This window comes from Lygodium microphyllum, chromosome 19, assembly GCF_053477565.2.
Source record: "Lygodium microphyllum isolate KBCC chromosome 19, Lygodium_microphyllum_v1.1.10, whole genome shotgun sequence".
In the NCBI taxonomy this organism is placed as follows: domain Eukaryota; kingdom Viridiplantae; phylum Streptophyta; class Polypodiopsida; order Schizaeales; family Lygodiaceae; genus Lygodium; species Lygodium microphyllum.
Window position 1 is genome coordinate 5664137 of NC_141153.1, and position 19548 is coordinate 5683684.

Consider the following 19548-nt stretch of genomic DNA (forward strand, 5'->3'; position numbering starts at 1 on the left):
AAAAAAGACAGTAAAGTATAATCAAACTTGTAAGACCCTTTTCTTTCTTTTAAAAAAGACAGTAAAATATAATCAACTTGTAAGACCCTTTTCTTTCTTTCTTTCTTTCTTTCTCTTGTAAAGAAACTCCACATGAACTGTATACAAATGATAAAAATCACAGCTGCTGGTTATCATCACGTTGGATCGTAGCTCACTCAAGCCAACATGCTTCACACAAGTTCCTGCTGAACACACTTTTACCACACATGACTCCAAACTGCTGATGAAGAACGTTTAAGGACGGCAAAGATGGAGATACGAGAAACCAAAGCCTCTAGGGCATGGCAAGAAGGGAACATAAATGCAGTTAGTGACATTTTGATAACAATGGCTAGGGTTTTGCCTGCAATTACTTTTGTATTGCTTGCTTGAAAATTTTGCAGTTGTCAAGATATCTTGTGAACAGCTTGTACCTTATCACTGGGAATTGAGTTATGGATGCAATCTTCAGACTGCTTTTTCAACAGCATGAGCATAATCAAATTACCCAGCAAAAAACTTTCTCTAAAATGAGCCATACTTAGTACGAACCTACCACTCAACACATGCTTAGAGTAAACGGCATCATCCATCTGCTGTCCAGACAAAAGCCAGAAGGCCAATACTCAAAGAGATCAGAGTTACCAAACTTCCAAATATCAGCAATGCAAGCTTTGAAGGTGACTTTTCACTTTCTACTCTTCCAACTTCATCTAGCAACAAGCGTATTTTGTCTATATCAGCATCCTTTGCAGCTTGTCGCAGCTTGCTTTCCACTTTGTGAAAGCACTTTGATTTGAGTTCACCTACTGTATCCTTGGCTGACCATATAAATCCTGTGGTTCTCCACAGTAAAATTCCCATGTAGATTCCAGCAACCACATCCACACTGTAATGGTGGCGCTCTCTGATCTCGCGCTGGGCAGAATGTAAAACAAAACTCCACACAAGCCATGCACTCCATCCAGGATTAGCCTCCTGCATGGAAATGGTTCAAGACATCAGAACATCAAGGATAAAAGGTCCAAACAGCAATGTCAATGCACATACTCACAAGGACTGCAAGCTATACATGGCATTTAGCAAAGGCTGCTGATTAAGTGCTAGGAGTCTGTACTCCTTACCGTCCATGCCATAGCTGTTAGCACAGAAACCAAAATATGACCACTGAAAATAAGATCATTACATCCTCCGCCAGCTCTCTTCAGAGTATTAAACCAAGATTCTTCTCGGCCATCTGGTTCTTTAGGTCTCAAGAAATTCACAAGGAACTGCATTAAGCCCCAACTTGGAACATATTCTGGAGGATAATGAGCAGTTTCCGCTGTACAGGAAAGAAAAATTGAGTGAACTTTTATGAAAATAATAAAGCCAGACAATGTATCAAAATTAAGATTATACCAGCCTACCAATGAAAGCAAGCATAATACCAAATACTTGCCATAACTCATGTCTTTGTCAAGAAGAACCTTGATCTTGTTTGGATCATACACATAAGGCATGTAGTACTTCTGCACCCATGGGTGTGGATGGTCTGGGACTTGGAACCTGGCTTGTGCACACCAAGGACGTGCAGAGGGAAGAATGGTGGCTGCAAATGTCATAACCCTCAAAAGTCTTCCAAAACCCATTGTAAACATGTATCGAGCTCCCAATCCCAACCCAGGAGCTTTCACAAAATCAAAAACAACTGAAAATGCAAGCATCAGGAAAAGCATGAGGTAATGATGCAGTACAATAAAATGTGCACGCAAAAAATTAACTGCCACTGGAGGAAGCTTCTCATTTAGAGCAAGTAGAAACCATTGGCCAGTGTCTGGAAGAGGTGGCATGGACCTGCATTTTAGTATCACATGTCAAACACTCATTATTTTCAGATATAACCTTTTTTATTTTAAAAAATAACTGTGTTTTGATCATTTAGCACAAAATAGTGTGGGTGACCTTAAACCCAGCTGCAAAGAAGCTTAAGATTTTTAAAAATATTCTGCAAATCCAAAAATTAAGGGACACTCCTAGTCTCTTTTGGTTCTATGGCATCCACCAAAAAAACAATGAATAATGCTTAGGCATAACATGAGTGACCATGCTATGGACATTGCCATCTGAATGTCCACATGGATTTGCAGAATGTGCTCGAGCACACAAGCAAGAGGATAACACATGGTAAGAACAAGAGAACCAACAAGAGGGTGCTGCATAATGCAGTTGAACTATTGAATTTGGATGAAGTACAAAAATAGATAAGGATCTGGGGGAGTGTCCCTTCAAGCTATCAAAAATTGAAAACGTGCCTTATCTATAAAATACTTGAAAGTGATAAATGTATAGGCTTGCCACATAATCCCAACACTAGGCTACAAAAGTTTGTGAAAAGCTGCATCTACAAGTACACATACATTGTGGATATGCAGATAATGCAAAGCATTTGATAACATAATAAGGCACTGTTCACAAGGCACTCTGAGGCACCAATCCACTAGGGCATGAAGCATAAGAGTGCTAAGACCACTACAAATCAAAATCTCAAGGTGTAGAGGTTGAGTTACACCAACATATGACAAGAAACTATTAGCCAGGGTTGCACTCATACGTCGAACGGACAGGTTCATACCATACGAACCGTACGGTACATATCCATACTGTTTCGTACGAGATTTTAAGCATGTTTTGGCCACGTATCCTGCGGGACAAGGGGAGCTATCCAGGGAGTTTCCGCGCAAAACGGGCTGGGGAAAAAGGCGCAAACTGGGCACAATTGATCATTTGCGACACACACACGTGACACGTCACACACTCTTGCAAGTCTCGACTGTCTCCTCAGCCCTCCCTCTTGTCTCCAAGACTCCAAGGCTGCATCAAGCTCCCATCCCCTCCAAGCTCCCTCTTCCTCTCTCCTCTTCCCCTCTTCTCTTGAGTCTTCCTCCCATCCTCTCCCTTTTCAAAGTTCGTTCTTCTTCCAACTTTCCAAGTTTCTCCGATCCCCTCCCTCTTCAAGGCTCAAGAATCATCTCACTCTCTCCTCTTCCCCCCATCCCCTCCCTCTTCAAGCATCACCGCCGATCGGAGTGACAAGTCTCAACTCTCTCCTCTTCATCGGGCCTCCGGCCTCGCCTCAGCACCATGACACACGAGAAGCATGAGGCCGTAAACTTGCATGCCATCCATGTGGAGAGAGACACAAAGAAGTCCAACTCCCACAATTGGATATGCAAGTATTGCAAGAAGAGCTACACAAGTGGTGCAACCCGGCTTCTCCAACATCTTTCCAAGACAGGGGGGGCAAGTCGCTCCGTGCAAGTCGATCCCTCAACACATTGCGGATGAGATTCTCACCAAGATGAGAGGGGGATCCACTAGAGGAGGAGGTGGCTGATCGGCGGCACGGGCATCTACACCTATGCCTACTCATGAGGAAGCCTCAAATGTAGGCCTATCTTCGACCGATGCAGGTGAGGCCCACACCATTGATGGTGCCGACTCCCGTCTGCTTCGAGCTCCGGCATTGGCAAAAGGCAAAGGTTAGAGGCTCATGCGGTACCGGAGAGGCAATCCTCTCTCTCTCAAGCTCCCGTTCATACACGTGGATCGGTTGCCTTTCTTAGAGAAAGGCAACGACAAGCCGATGTTGAGATTGCACGCACGGTGATGGAGTGCAATCTTGCATTCAATATCCTAAAGCATGAGCAATGGAAGAAGATGGTGAGAACTATCGCCAATGTGGGCCCATGTGAAGGATGGAGCGGCATCTCATACAATGATATGAGGACGAAGAAGATTGATCAAGAGAAGGAGAGGATTGATAAAGCCCTTGATCCTATTCGGGCCGCATGGACAAAATATGGTTGCTCCATTCTCACCGATGGATGGAGTGACCGTAAGAAACGGGGTATCATCAACATACTCGTTTCATGTCCACTTGGCATATATTTTTTGCGGGCCGTAGACACCGGCAAGAGGGGAAGAAAAACAACCGGCCCATTCATCTACCGCCACATTCGGCAAGCTATCATTGAAGTACACATTGTCTTTTTAAAGTTGCTTTCATTATTCATAAATCATAATTAGAATTTTCAAGTCATGATTCATGATTCATCTCTCCCCGAAGCTTTTATAATTTGTGCCACGTATGATGTGCTTGTAGGTGGGCCCATTGAATGTGGTGCAAGTTGTGACCGACAATGCATCCAATTGTCGGCGCATGGGCCGTTTGCTTGAGGCCGAGTTTCCTTCGATTGTGTGGACTCCATGTGCAAGTCATTGTTTGGACTTGATCATGGAGGACATCGAGAAGCTAAAATGGGTGAAGTGGGTGGTACACAAGGCTACATCTGTTGTCACCTTCTTCACGGTCAAGGTGAAGGTGCTTGCGATGTATCGCGAGCATAGCAAACTTGAGTTGAAGAAGCCTTCTTCAACTCGATTTGCTTATATGTGGTTATTGTTGGAGCGGCTTTATGAGGAGCGGTCCACCCTACGCCAAACAGTGGTGTCCACTCTATGGAATGAGTGGGATGAGCATGAGACAGAGGAGGCGAAAGCCATGCAGCGGCTGTGCCTTGATGAGCAGTTTTGGCAGAAAGTCCGTGTCATTGTGATTGCCGTGACTCCCTTTTATAGGGTGTTGCGCATGACTGATTGCAAGGGGTCCACCATGGGCCTTCTCGTTCACTTCTTCAGAGAGGCATTGGTGGAGGTACGGGCTTGCACGATGATCATAGATTCTTAGCGTGCATACATCATAGAGATAGCAAAGAGGAGATGGGCATGGATGCATAGGCCCGTCCATGGTTTTGCAGCATTGGTGCATCCGGCCTACAAGTCGCCGGCGATCATGGATGACAGAGAGCTCCAGTCAAATCAGCTTGCATATTTGACTCGTGTGGTCCCCATAGATGACCACAACACAGTCCTAAAGGAGCTTGGATGCTATGCAGATCAGAGAGGACATGTGGCATTTTCTTCTCCCACTTGTTGGAGAAGGGAGTCACTTGTAAAGCCTCTATTTTGGTGGCAAAATTTTGGATATGCGCTAGAGACTCTTCAGCCCTTGGCCATGAGAGTCCTTGCGTAGGATTGCTCTTCGGGTGCATATAAGAGAAACTGGAGTGCCTATTCTCTCATTCACACGAAGATTCGCAATCGTCTTAGCACACGACAGTTAGAGCGGCTAGTCTATTGCCGCACTAACTTGTGCATGATGAAGGCCATGATGAGTATGGGTAGTCCAAAGTAGGTAAACACCTAACCATAAATGATAAGTCAAGTTTAATTTTTAAATTTGTTGGTTTCAACTTGTTACTTTATAGTATTATACTCAACAATTTAGTATTTATAATCTATTATCTTATGTGCATTGTGTAGGTGAATGTTGATACATTCAAGTTAACGGGCGACACTCTTGCGAGTATACATCAAGAGGTCGATGAGAAGGAGGAGCAGATCTTTGCAGAGCTCTATAGAGAGCTCATAGCAACAGACACCCGTGACACTCGTAGTCAGCGTGCTCGTGGGCGAGGAGTTTGAGTTGCCAACAAGGGCATGGTCATTCGACGCCCTCCGAGATCGACGAGGGGTGGTTCAGGTGGTTTGCAGACATATATGAGGCGGGGCTCTGGTAGCTCTCGTCCAGTTCCTGATGATGACATTCCCCCCTTGCCTACAGTTAGACCGTCATTGCCTAGGGAGCCATCATTTGATGATGATGATAACCTTATCAGTGAGGATGAGTATGAGAGTGCCTCATCATTTGATGACGAGGAGTCATCTTCAAACTCTCTTGATGAGCACTCAGATAATGATGATGATGATGATGATGATGATGCTGATGATAGTGATGCTTCATGAGTCATCCTAGCCTCTAGGCCTCAGCTCTCTCGAGTCTCACCTTTTTGTATCTACTTAGTACTATCACTGATGATTGTATCCAGTTTCACTCATTGATGATTGTATGATGTATCCAGTACACTGTACCGTTGCCCGCATGTTTGCTGCTCACATGTGATTGTGAGGGCTTTTTACCTCATATATTCAACATATTTTGTAATGGCACTGCTAGTTTCACTTTAAACATGTGTTCTATTATTATTTTTTTTCGTACTAATATCATACCGTACCTTATAAAATCTTAAGGTACCATTTAGTACCGTATTTTATCGTACCGTACCGTATCGTACTTTTCATACCTGGCAACTACGCTATTAGCTATCATGCATGCTTTGAAGAAATGGTGGCAAATTGTTACCGGAGAACGACAACCAACAAGCTTTGCACTACTTACATGCTCCAATTGCAGCAGGATATGACACCACATCACAGTATTGACAATTTTTTCCCAATTCAACTTCAAGCTTGAGTATATGCATGCCAAAGAAAATGGAGTGGCAGACGGGTTGAGCATGCCACCACATGTGCTTATGGTAATTGCTGTGAGAGTCCACAACAAAAGAGAATGAGAGAGAGAGAGCAGAAGATGAAGGAAGAATACTCTACACTGACTAAAGAAGAATGCTAATACAAAGGGGATGGACTGATCAGTCCCTGCATGCAGCCCATAGCGTTACTGAGGGCACCAGATCAGGCTGATGACCATGGCAGCACCAAGCAGAAAGTGTCATAGTGTGCACTTGCAGATGAAGGAATGAAGACTGAAGAGAATGTGTGTTAGCCAAGTGGGGGCAGTTGGCTATAAATAGCCAAGAATGCCAAAAATTGGCCAACCAGCAGTTGTAGGTACCATAAATGCTGGCAGATCAGCATACATGCTGGTCGCTTTGATAGAAAATGCTAGAAAATGTCAAGTGACCATAGAAAAATCCCAGCTAGCAAGGACAATGTCCGGCAAATAGAGGCAGACTAGGAAAAGCAGAAACTGACATAGAAATGCACACAAGAAGCCGATAACTAAAGGGAATTCACCTAAAACTGCTAGAGCTTCTATGTCTCCATCAGACTCTGACAAGAGCTCACAACTAGGAGATGATAGACTGACATGCCTAAAATAGGCAAGGTAACACCCCCTCTCACATAACAGGAGTGTCTGAAGACCCAACAACCTCATGGATGAAACATAAAAGCTTGGGGTAAAGGCTTCGTGAAGAGATATGTTGTATTGTTCACTGTGGGTCAATAGGCCACTGCTAATTCAAAATCCACAATCCATTCTCAAACATAATGATATTGTATTACTAAAACTCATTGTAGAGCACTCGTTGTCCACACTGTCAAAAGTGGTGCAGCAATGGAAGCGTAAACATAAGCTGTAATAAATTGCTGAAACACAAGACAAAAGAGAAAGGGAAAGAAAGAACACAATACAGATGAGAACTCAGATGTATGATCGGAAAATGAAATCCACATACCAAGACATGAGACAATACAGAAGCAATGTGAGTCACCGGCTCTGGAGGCACTGGCATGCTCCCTCTCCTCAAGAACTGTTAGGTTATGAAATGTGGAGGAGGGAACCTGAGAATATATAGGGCAAATAAATGCCAAACATATGACTGGTCGGCCAGCATTAAATGTTGGCCGACTGGCTGCAAATAATGCCAAAACACAATAAATACTGGCAAATAAAATGCCTAAAATATATTTGTGCCCAGCCTGCTATACCACATGCATGAACTGAGTAATCTGCTAACACCCTCTCTAAGATCATGGGTGATCTAATACTATACAATATACAATGATAATGTCGCATCATAGTACATACAACAATGTCCACCAAAGTAGAACCATAGATACCCTAGTAGTGGGTGCGCAAGCCACCACCAAGGTGCCTCAGAGAGAACTTGATGTCGATGTCGATCATACCAGCTCCTGAAAATAGAGAAGAATCATAGCAGCTCTCATGTCCATCAACGATGCCTCTAATGAAGCACACATGATCATCCTGTCACCAATGCCGTAGCGCATAAATGACCATGGATTCCCCTTCTTTGGCCAGACCGCCAAAGTGTCCCCTCATGTGAGCTCCAGACGAAAGCCACTCGCTCTCTGTCAAATAGCCAACCCATCATGAACCTTGATGTCAATCCTAGCTCCACGATTTGAACCTGCCACACTTCGGTCGAAGCGTCACGGACGTCCCTCGCTGGATCCTGTGCATTTGTATAGAAATATAGATGAGGCACAGCTGCCTCATCTCACCACCCTCTCACACTCCCCCTCTGGCACTGGAGAGTCGCGAGGGATGACCTCATCACCACCACTAGAAAGCAATTGAGAACGGGGCCACTAAGCCCTTCCCACGATCTGAAGAAGAGGATCCTTTCCGCGCCTTGGACTTTGCCTTGGCTAGAGGAGCCAAGTCGGAATCTGAGGCAAATGATGACTTGTCAGAGGAGTCTGCATCTCGCTGTCTTCTGCTTCTTTTTCTTCCTGGAAGCCGCTAACTCTTTGCAGTCCTTCCGTAAATGACCCTCCTTGCTACAGTGGTAACACTAGACCTTCGAGTTCTTCATCTTCGAACCCCTCTCTAAAGCTGCAAAAGCCTCACCTGAACCTCCATAATGTGACGGAAGCCTCCTTATAGTTGCAAAGTCGCCTCATGCTCAAGCAACATCGAGGACATATGAAGAAAACTGACAGGAGTCGTAGATGTCTGCTCCCGTAAAGCATTCACCACTCCGTCAAACTCCTGAGGAAGCTTGTAGAGTACCGTACCAACAAGATGTGCCTCTGATAGGGCAGACTACATAGTGCGAAGCTAGTCCTGGAGTTGGGTAACTCGAAGTAGGAATGATTGGATCGCATCTTTGGGTTCAAACTTCAGTTGCTAGAGCTGGCAATAGAGAGTAACGGCCCTCATGGTGGAAGGAGCCTCGTACATCAACTGCAACTTCGACCATACGTCTGAAGCTATCCTGCAAAAGGTGACCGCTCATAGGACTTCCTTGGAAATACACCGAAGTAAGGCTGAATAAGCACGGGCATCATCCGAATCCCATGTAAGCACTGCCTCCTCATGGTTATCTTCATCAAATCAAATGGAATAAGAGAAGGTTGTTGAGGACGTGCAATAGCTCTGCCATCCACGTACCATAACCGCTTCTGGATAAACCAGGCCTTCATCACTATACTCCACGTGTAATAATTAGGTCCATAGAGCTTATCATTAGTGGATGTGCATGGAGGAGCCATCTGTAGAGGATTTAAAAAAGTAGTAGAGAAAATAAGATATTTGGAGAGGGAACACAGCCAAAACACGAGCATAGACTGCAAAAAGCAAGAATTCACATACATTGTAACCCAAAATTTGACCAGAATAAGAAAAAGCCTGCTGTAAAAAGTTAAGAAATCTGTCAAAAACTGCCAAAAACAGCAAAAAACGGCCTGATAATGCAAGCACCCAGCCAAGAGGAGATATAGAGGCATCAAAACGCATGCTGAAATGGACACGCAGACTGTACGGATGCTAACATTAGCAAAAAAAGCACGTAAAACAAGCCACCTGGTTGGAGCAGCAACCACCTGATCAGCAAGGGTGAAAGCAGTCCTGAAATCAACAAGAAAACATAGCAGGAACACAAATCCTGAAATCTTATACCATGTCAGAAGTGCTGCAGCAATGGAAGCATAAACATAAGCTGTAATAAACTACTGAAACACAAGACAAAAGAGAAAGAGAAAGAAAGAACACAATACAAATGAGAACTCGGATGTCTACTAGGGAAATGAAATCCATATACCAAGACATGAGACAATACAGAAGTAATGTGAGTCACCGGCTATGGAGGCATTTGCACATGCTCCTTCTCTCCAAGAACTGTCAGGTGATGAATGAAATGTGGAGGAGGGAGCCTCAGAATATATAGGCCAAATAAATGCCAAAAATATGACTAGTCGGCCAGCATTAAATACTGGCCGACTGGCTGCAAATAATGCCAAAACACAATAAATGTTGGCAAATAAAATGCCTAAAATATCTTTGTGCCCAGCTTGTTGTACCACATGTACAAACTTAACCATGAACTCACTAATCTGCTAACACACACAACTCTGTAGGTCTAGGCTAGGAAAAGCCAATCTCTGCCAACATACAACGAAGCCAAATCACCTCAATAGTTGTAGAACATAATGCATGATACTCTTATCTTTGTAGAAGAAAGGGCCACAGTAGGCTGCTTCTTACTGCTCCACGAGATAGCGCCTAATCCAAGGGAGAAGGCATAACCTATAGTGGACCATCGCGAATCCACATCACCTACGAAGTCAAAGTCACTCCAACCAAAAAGAATAAACCCATCTTTATACATGATCCCATAGAATCAAGTCCCCTATAAATAACGAAAAACATGCAAAGCCACTCTCCAATGCTCTAGATGTGAGAGTGCGCAACGGAAGAAGAACACGAACACAGAGGAGGAGAGAGAGAAAGCAGGGAATGAAGGAAGAAAATCTGCACTGACTGAAATGAAATGCTGAATACACCAAAGTGGACTGATCAGTCCCTGCACGCAGCCCGGAGCGTCAGTGAGGGCACCAGAACAGACTGAAAGCAATGGCAGCACCAATGCCGGAGTGGGAGAGGAGGGAGAGTGTGCTGAACCTGCAGAAGCATGTGCTGAGAATGAATGGGGGGCTGCTATAAATAGCCCCAGGCCAGAAAAACTGGCCGACCTGCCAAAACTGGCTGACCTGCCCAAATCTGGCCAACCTGCCCAAATATGGGCCGACTGCACACCAAAAGGCCCATTTTGGGCTGTGTGACACCCGAAAAGGGAATACAGACAAAAACAGCAGATACAAAGCTGACAGAGCTCCTCTGTCTCCTCCCAGACTCTGACAGGAGCTCACAACCAGGAGATGACAGACTGAGAGTGAAAATAGAGCAGACTAACACCCCCTCTCAGATCCTGGGAGGGTCTGAAGACCTAATAACTGCATGTGATGAAGCAAAGAAGCCTGAGGCAAAGGCTTCGTGAAGAGATCAGCCGCATTGGCCGCCGTGGGACAATAGGTCACCACCAGCTCCGAATCCACGATCCGCTCTCGAACAAAGTGATACTGAACCTCAATGTGCTTCGTGCGAGCATGAAACACCGGGTTCTTTGCCAGAGCAAGAGCACTCTGGTTGTCCACGCGCAGCTCCGTAGGTCCGGTCTGGGAAAAGCCAATCTCCGCCAGCAAGTGATGGAGCCAAACTGCCTCCATAGCGGTCGAACAAAGGGCCCGATACTCAGCCTCAGTAGAAGAAAGTGCCACAGTAGGCTGCTTCTTGCTGCTCCAAGAGACAGCACCGGATCCAAGGGTGAAAGCATAACCTATAGTGGATCGTCGCGAATCCACATCACCTGCCCAATCAGAATCACTCCAACCAGAAAGGGTGATCCCATCTCCATACATGATCCCGTAGGATCGAGTCCCCTGTAAATACCGAAGAACACGCAAGGCTGCCTTCCAGTGATCCTGTGTAGGAGTCTTCATAAAAGAAGACAACAAAGCCACCACAAAAGAGATATCCGGCCGAGTGTGAAGCAGCCAGATGAGAGAGGCTACAAGGCACCTGTAACGAGTGGCATCTGTAAGGGGAACTCCATCTGCCAAAGGCTTGGACTCAGGGTCCATGGGGCAAGAAATAGGCCGACACGAGACCATACCAAACTCCGAAAGAAGCTCGGAGATGTACCTGTGCTGCGAGATAAAGATGCCCTGTGCCATCTGATAGATCTCCAGTCCTAAAAAGAAGTGAAGGATCCCTAGATCCGTCATGTCAAACTCCTGCTGAAGAATGGACCGAGAGTGCTCCACCTGCTGAGTGTCGCTTCCTGTAATGACAAGATCATCGACATACAAAATAAGGAAAACACAAAGAGAATCCACAACCCGTAAGTAGAGGTTGGGATCATGAGCGGAGCGCTGAAAGCCACTCTGTAGAAAGAAGCGGTCAATCCTCTGGTACCAAGCACGAGGAGCCTGCTTCAGGCCATAAAGAGCCTTCCGCAGCCTGTAGACATGATCCTCCTTCCCCTGCACAAGAAAACCAGGAGGCTGTGAAACATAAATCTCCTCCTCGAGGACGCCATTCAGAAAGGCTGACTTGACGTCCATCTGATAAACCGGCCAACGGTGGTGAGCTGCAAGAGCCAAAATAACTCGAATGGTAGACATCCGAGCTGTAGGAGCAAAAGTCTCGAAGTAGTCCAATCCTGCGCGCTGTGCAAAACCCTTGGCAACAAGCCTAGCCTTATGCTTGTCCAAGGAGCCATCTGCAAGATACTTGGTCTTAAAGACCCGTTTCACACCTATCACCTTCCGTTTCTTGGGACGCGGTACAAGCTCCCAAGTATGGTTTCGCTCGATGGAATCGAGCTCGGCCTGCATAGCCTGTCTCCAAATATCCTGTGCAAGAGCCTCCTCCACAGTGGAAGGCTCGGAATCCTAAAGAATCTGAGACATAAGAGCATAGTTCACACATAGCGAACTATCCCGTTGGGCCTGTAAGCAGGCTGATCTGCGTGGACCTGTAGAAGAAGCAGGAAAGTGAGTAATACCTGAATCCTGCATGAGCAGGCGATACCATAAGGGAATCTTAAGAGACTCCTCCTGCTGCGAGGGAGACCGAGTAGTCTCCGGAACTTGCAAAGCACCCATATCGGAGAGGGACTCCCCCTCACCAAATGAAGATAGATCCTCCTCACCTGAAGAAGGCTGGGTATCCCGAGAAGACTCCTGAGGGGAGTCTGAAGGGGTGGAAGAACTCGTAGAAGGAGTCACATCCGCCAAAGGGGAAAGGGAAGCCGTGGTAGAAGGAGGAATGGGAGGGGTGCTAAGGGGTATCCTGGAAGGAAGAGAAGGTAGAGAAGGTGGGGGGGGTCCGGCGATGTCGAAGAAGCACCTGTAATAGAACCATCAATCGGATCCTCAGAGGCCGAAGCCTCATCAAAGATCACATCCCTGCTCACCTCAACCTTCCGTGTCGTCGGGTCGTAGAGCCGATATCCCTTCGTGATCGTGCTATAGCCCACGAAGATAAGCTTTCTCGACTTAGAGTCGAACTTCGTCTTCCTCTTCTTCTTGTCCAAATGGACAAAAGCATCGCACCCAAAGATGCGAAAGTGGGACACGGAAGGCTTCTTCCCAAAGAAAGCCTCATAAAGAGTCATGTCCTGTAAAGCCGAAGTCGGAGAGCGGTTACGAATATGCACCGCTGTAGCCACCGCCTCACCCCAAAGGAAATGAGGAAGACTCCTATGCTCCAGCATAGATCGGGCCATCTCCACCATGGTCCGATTCGTACGCTCCACCACACCATTCTCGGATGGTGTGCTCGGATGGGAATACTCCACCCGAATACCATGATCCCTGCAAAACTGAGAGAAAAGGTGAGAAGTGAACTCACCACCGTGATCAGCTCGAACGCCACGAACTTTGGAAGTTGTTTGGGTCTCCACAAACACCTGCCACTCGCAGAAACGGGAGTACGCCTTGCTCTTGTACTCCAAGAAATAAGGCCACACATAACGACTAAAGTCGTCCACAATCAGCATCAAATACTTGGCCTTCCCAAGGGAGGCCGTACCCATAGGCCCGCAAAGGTCGGTGTGAACCAACTCAAGCGGAGAAGTAGCCCTCCTAGAGGCAACCTGAGGGTGAGGCTGCCTATGCTGCTTGCCCCTCAAGCAGCTAGGGCACAAAGTGTGAAGAGGAGGGAAATCTGAAAGTCCCTCCACCATCTTCCTCCGAGAAGCCCGCCGAATAGAATCGAGGTTCAAATGACCATACCGAGCATGCCAAAGCAGCCCAAGCTCATGGGAAGTCCTCGCAGCCAAGGCTGTGAGCGTATAAAGCCCACCCTCCTGTGTACCCGTCCAAAGAGCATCACCTGTAGAAGCATCCTCCACTGTGACTGCATCCTGTGTAAAAATGACTCGGGTACCTAGCTGAGTAAGACCATGCACAGACAATAGATTAAAGCCCAAATCAGGTACATAGAGAACTTTGGCGGAAGAAGACCGCTTGTCAGAAAACATAGGTAGAGTCCCCACGCCTCGAACAGGAACTGTAGAATTGTCACCAATGGTGACAGTGCCCCCTCTGGAACGAAGATCCTAAAGCCAATCTTGTCGGAAGGTCATATGTAAAGATGCTCCACTGTCCACGAGCCAAGGCTTCTCCTAAGTGGTAGAGGCGAGGGCTGTATCCTCCTCAACAAAGACATGCACAAACGCAGACTTTGTCGTGGCTGGGGCCGCCTTCGAGTCCTTCTCCTTGGGCTTCAAATGGGGATACTTCTGCCAACACTTCTCCTCGGGATGAGTACCCTTCCCACAGTGGGGACATTTGGGCTTCTTCTCCTTCGCATCCTTCTTGTCCTTGGCCTTCTCCTTCTGTTGTTTCTTCTTCTTGCCGCCACCTGTACCTGCCGTAAAAGCCTTGGTGGAACCACTGGCACCCACCTCTTTGAGTCGCTCGTCATGCTCCAAGACAAGCGGGGAAAGTTCCTCCCATAGGAGTTTCTCACGGGTCCTCGAGGTGATGAGGCTGGTGTAGAAGACATCATAGCGGGGTGATTGCAGCTGAGTCAACAGAATCATCGCCATATCCTCGGACGATATCATACGACCAAGAGAGGCTAGCTCGCCTCGCATGTCCTCCATCTTCGTGATGTGCTCCTTCATGGAAGAAGAATCATCAAGACTGAGCATCCGCAACTTCTTCTCCAAGGAAATCTTGTGGGCAAACGTCTTGTGCTGATACAAAGCACGGTCCATAGAGGTCAAGAAATTTGTCTGATCTATTTTCATATCAGTGCATAAAATTACGTAAAGGAACATGTGACTAATGAGTTAATTAAGGAAGCTGCTTATATGTGTTATCACTAATGTGCCCTTTGTTGAGAATAGCAAATGATGCTTAATATGAATGCTCATAGAGGGTGGATGTGTGCCCAAAAGAGGATTACCCATAAGTGGCTTTATTAGAAAAGATATATGCTCTAGAAGCTCTATGAGAGATGTCTAAAGTCCCAATCCACGGGGGGACGGTCAATGGGCGAAAAAACAAGCTCCCATAGGTCGAATGTATCGAGGATGCACTCCACCTTGCACGACCAGAGGGAGTAGTTGGAATCATCCAACTTATCTTCCTTCGGAAAGGAAGGGAGAATCGGCACCTGAATAGAGGGAATCAAGGAAGGCATCCGCACAGCTAAAGCAGTCTTCACGGAAGACACCTTCACGGTAGATGGAACCCTCTGAGATGCATGGACTGAAGAGGGACGAGTGCGAGGAGGCTCCTCCCGACGTCGAAACTCCTGATAATCCCGCCTCCGCTCAGAGGAATGATGAGAAAGGAGCTCATCCTCTGAGTCATCAAAGCCTGAAAACTGGTAAGACATCTTCCAATCTGAAAAATACCAAACACCAAAGAAAACTGTGCTGAAGCCGAAGTATGACCAGCAGTATGGTCACCAACCACCAAGACGCAGGCCGTGATAGCCTACAAACACCTGGATCTGCAAAACGCAAAGGTAGCTGATGAAAATCACCAGAACAGAAGCCGCCAGCACCAAAACGCAGCCTGCAAGTGGGTCGCCAGCAGGAGATGAGCCGCCAGGAGTGGAAACGACCATCAGATCTGCAAAACGCAGCCTGATGATGTGTCGCCCAGCTGAAGGAGGGGCCGCCTGATGGAAAACGCAAGCAGGAGGGGTCGATGGATGACGTGGCAGCCTCTAGCGGAGACGTCTGCAGCAAACGCAAGAAGAATGGCCACCTGGAGGGGCCGCCTGGGCAGTTGGAGATGAGGTGACAGCCGCAGCAGAAGAGGGGTGAGGTATCTCTCCACAAGGTTAGGTCCTCCGTGCTCTCAGTCAGGCGATGATACCATGTGAGAGTGCGCAACGGAAGAAGAACACGAACACAGAGGAGGAGAGAGAGAAAGCAGGGAATGAAGGAAGAAAATCTGCACTGACTGAAATGAAATGCTGAATACACCAAAGTGGACTGATCAGTCCCTGCACGCAGCCTGGAGCATCAGTGAGGACACCAGAACAGACTGAAAGCAATGGCAGCACCAATGCCGGAGTGGGAGAGGAGGGAGAGTGTGCTGAACCTGCAGAAGCATGTGCTGAGAATGACTTGGGGGCTGCTATAAATAGCCCCAGGCCAGAAAAACTGGCCGACCTGCCAAAACTGGCCGACCTGCCCAAATCTGGCCGACCTGCCCAAATATGGGCCGACTGCACACCAAAAGGCCCATTTTGGGCTGTGTGATACCCGAAAAGGGAATGCAGACAAAAACAGCAGATACAAAGCTGACAGAGCTCCTCTATCTCCTGCCAGACTCTGACAGGAGCTCACAACCAGGAGATGACAGACTGAGAGTGAAAATAGAGCAGGCTAACACTAGACTGGGAGTCTTTATGAGAAAGATAACAAAGCCACCACAAAAAAAATATTTGGCCAAGTGTAAATAAGTTAGATAAGGGAGCCGACAAGACACTTGTAGGTACCATCTGTAACGGGATCTCCTGCTGCCAAAAGCTTGGACTCTAGGTCCATGAGGCATGAAATAGGCTGACACCTAGCCAGAGTAACTCAAAGATATACTTGTGCAGGGAAATAAAAATGCCCTTTGTCATCTGATAGATCTCCAATCCAAGGAAGAAGTGTCCCAAGATCTATCATGTCAAACTCTTGTTGCAAAATCTCCAGAGTCTAATCAATCTCCTGAGCATAGCTCCCTATGATGATAAGATCATCCACATACAATATGATCAAGACACACCTATCACCCTCAACTTTGTAGTATAGGTTAGGGTCATGAGCTAATCGATAGAAACCACTCTCTGGAAAGAATCAATCAATCCTCTAGTACCAAGCTCTAGGAGCCTGCTTCAAGCATGGAGAGCCTTCCACAATCTGTAGGCATGGTCCTCCTTCCCTTGCACAAAAAAACCTGGAGGATGTGAAACATAAATCTCCTTCTCAAGGACACCATTCAAGAAGTAAACTTGATGTCCATTTGATAAATAGGCTAGTGTGGTGGGCTGCTGCAAAAGCCAAGATAGCCCAAATAGTAGGCATTCGAGCCATAGATGCAAAAGTCTCAAAATAGTCCAAACCCGCCCCCTAAGCAAAACCCTTGGCAACAAGCCTAGCTTTGTGTTTGTCCAAGGAACCATCCGCAAGGTACATGGTCTTATAGACCCACGTCACACCTTGCATCCATCTTGACTACTTAGTGTGTATCTAACCGTCTAAGTGACATATATGCACCCATACAATCTATAATCCATCAAGTGGAAAACCAACTAGCCACTGCAAGTACAACTCGAGGAGATACGTCTACAACCCCTATATATCTGTACTCTTCATTTCAGCATTCATTGGCTGCAAATTTCTATGTTCTTCTATCTCTTTTCTCTCTCCCCTTCTCTCGTGTTCACTTTTCTTTCAATCTTGTCTATACGCTTCTTCATTCGTTGCACTTCAACATAAATAGCCAAGAATGCCAAAAACTAGCCGAGCTGCATATACTCCACAATAGTATGGGGTTGCAAAAAGGAAGAATCAATCACTCATGGAGATGGCTAGATGTATGCTGAAAGCTAAAAAATTGCTACATGGATTTCGGATGGAAGCAGTTATGTGTGCTTGTCACGTTTTGAAAAGGTGCCCTACTAAGACATTGAAAAATGTAACGCCTTTTGAGGCTTGGAACAACGGTAAACCTTCAATTAATCACTTTCGTACTTTTTGGTGTCTTGCATATACTCATATTCCCAAAGTATTGAGAAAAAAGTTGGACAATAAGGCTGTCAACTGCATATTTGTGGGGTACAGTAGTGAAAGCAAAGGGTACAAATTGTACAATCCTGTTTCCAAGAAAGTTTTTGGCAATAGAGATGTGATTTTTAATGAAAAATCTGAATTATCTCTAGCTGGTTATAATATATATCAGGCTGCAAAAGACGTGTTTGAATGGTTGTTGCCTATTTCTTTTGATGATACAGCTGGAGCTTCACTAAATAAAAAAAATGTTCAGCCAACTACTCCATTAAATAATGCAGAAATTCAACCTATTGCTGATCTAAATATTTAGTAAGATGTTGAACATGAGGTTCATCAAGAGCACATACATAATCAAGAGACTAGACATACACCTAGATGGTACTTGCAGACTCTACAAGACAACCATTTGAATGCTCCTCTTGCTGGTCATACTCAAAGACAAACACGTTTGCATAATCATGCTAATGCTATGGAGTTTATTATGGCAGCAAACACACTTGATGATGATGAGCCTGATTCTTTTGAGGATGCACAATAGAATGTACACTGGATGGAAGCAATGCAAGCTGAATATGATTCTATCATGAAGAATCAAACATGGGATTTAGTTACATTGCTTGTTGAAAAGAAAGCAATTGGTACTAAATGGGTCTATAAACTAAAACGAAAAGCAACTGGATCCATTGATAAGTACAAGGCCAAGCTTGTAGCAAAAGGCTATGCACAAAAAAAGGGCATTGATTATGAGGAGACATTTGCTCTTGCATCCCATATGACCACTATCGTATGTATGGTTGCATTGGCTGCCGATTATGGTTGGATTGTGCACCAGCTTAACATTAAAACTGCATTTTACATGGTAAACTTCAAAAGTATATGTATAGCACCCCATTGGTTTTGCAATTAAAGAATCCGAACAATTGGTATACAAGCTAAAAAAGGCTTTGTATGGTTTGAAACAAGCTCCACACGCTTGGTATGCCAAAATTGATGCCTTTCTACTCAACCAAGGGTTCATTAACAGCCCATCAGAGTGTACTCTTTGTTAGCAGTCATGTTTGTCATGCCTTGTCATCTCCTGCCTGTGAGCCTCAGTCTGAGTCAAACGAGGACATTAGGAGCTCTGACATGTCTGTCATGTGTTATGATGGGGGAGGCTAGTCACTCTCGACTGGCTGTCTTAGGTTGTGTATTTCTTTTTGGCCTCTTTTAGTGGGCAACCACTGGCTGCCCGGCCACTTTTTGGTCACTGTTGTGGGGCGCCCATTTTAGGGCACTTTTAGGGTTTGCGCCCATTTTAGGGTTAGGGTTAGGGTTTGTCCTTTTGCCTATTTATTGGCAGCACCCCTCCCCACTTGGTCACTTGTCTTCTTGCAGATTCCGACACTCCTTCTCTGTGGTGGTGCTGCCATCATCATCAGCCTGATCTGGTGTCCTCACTGACGCTTCGGGCTGCGTGCAGGGACTGATCAGTCCATTTCAGTGTATTCAGCATTCATTTCAGTCAGTGCAGATTTCTCTTCCTTATTTTCTGCTTTCTCTCTCTCTCTCCCTCCGTGTTCGTATTTCCTCTTCAGCAGCGCACTCTCACATGGTATCAAAGCCGAAGGAGAGTACACGGAGCTGAGTTTTACGCGGGAGAACACCCACAACTTTGCGTTTGCTGGTCAAGACGTCTCCAACAGCTGAGGCGTCACCTTCTGCACCATCTCCTTGATCAAGGCGGCCTGTTTTGGTGTCACATATTTGCGTTTGCTGCTGGCGCCTTCTCCAGTGGCTGCCACGT

At 46.1% G+C, this 19548-nt stretch overlaps 1 protein-coding gene and 2 pseudogenes across 1 annotated transcript in view; 2 read left to right on the forward strand and 1 right to left on the reverse strand.

Annotated features, from left to right (window-relative positions):
• Window positions 1-263: 263 nt before the first annotated feature.
• Window positions 264-19548, reverse strand: part of LOC148019518 (protein PHLOEM UNLOADING MODULATOR-like) — a 31476-nt gene continuing 12191 nt past the window's right edge. The window contains exons 2-4 of the mRNA XM_087701012.1: window positions 1463-1857; window positions 1146-1345; window positions 264-999 (exon numbers count right to left, since the gene is read on the reverse strand). Coding sequence (XP_087557138.1) covers window positions 607-999; window positions 1146-1345; window positions 1463-1857 — 988 coding nt within the window. The 3' untranslated portion in view covers window positions 264-606. The remainder of the gene's footprint in view (window positions 1000-1145; window positions 1346-1462; window positions 1858-19548) is intronic.
• On the forward strand, window positions 3145-4089 carry LOC148019519 (uncharacterized; annotated as a pseudogene).
• Window positions 4187-5868, forward strand: LOC148019520 (uncharacterized; annotated as a pseudogene).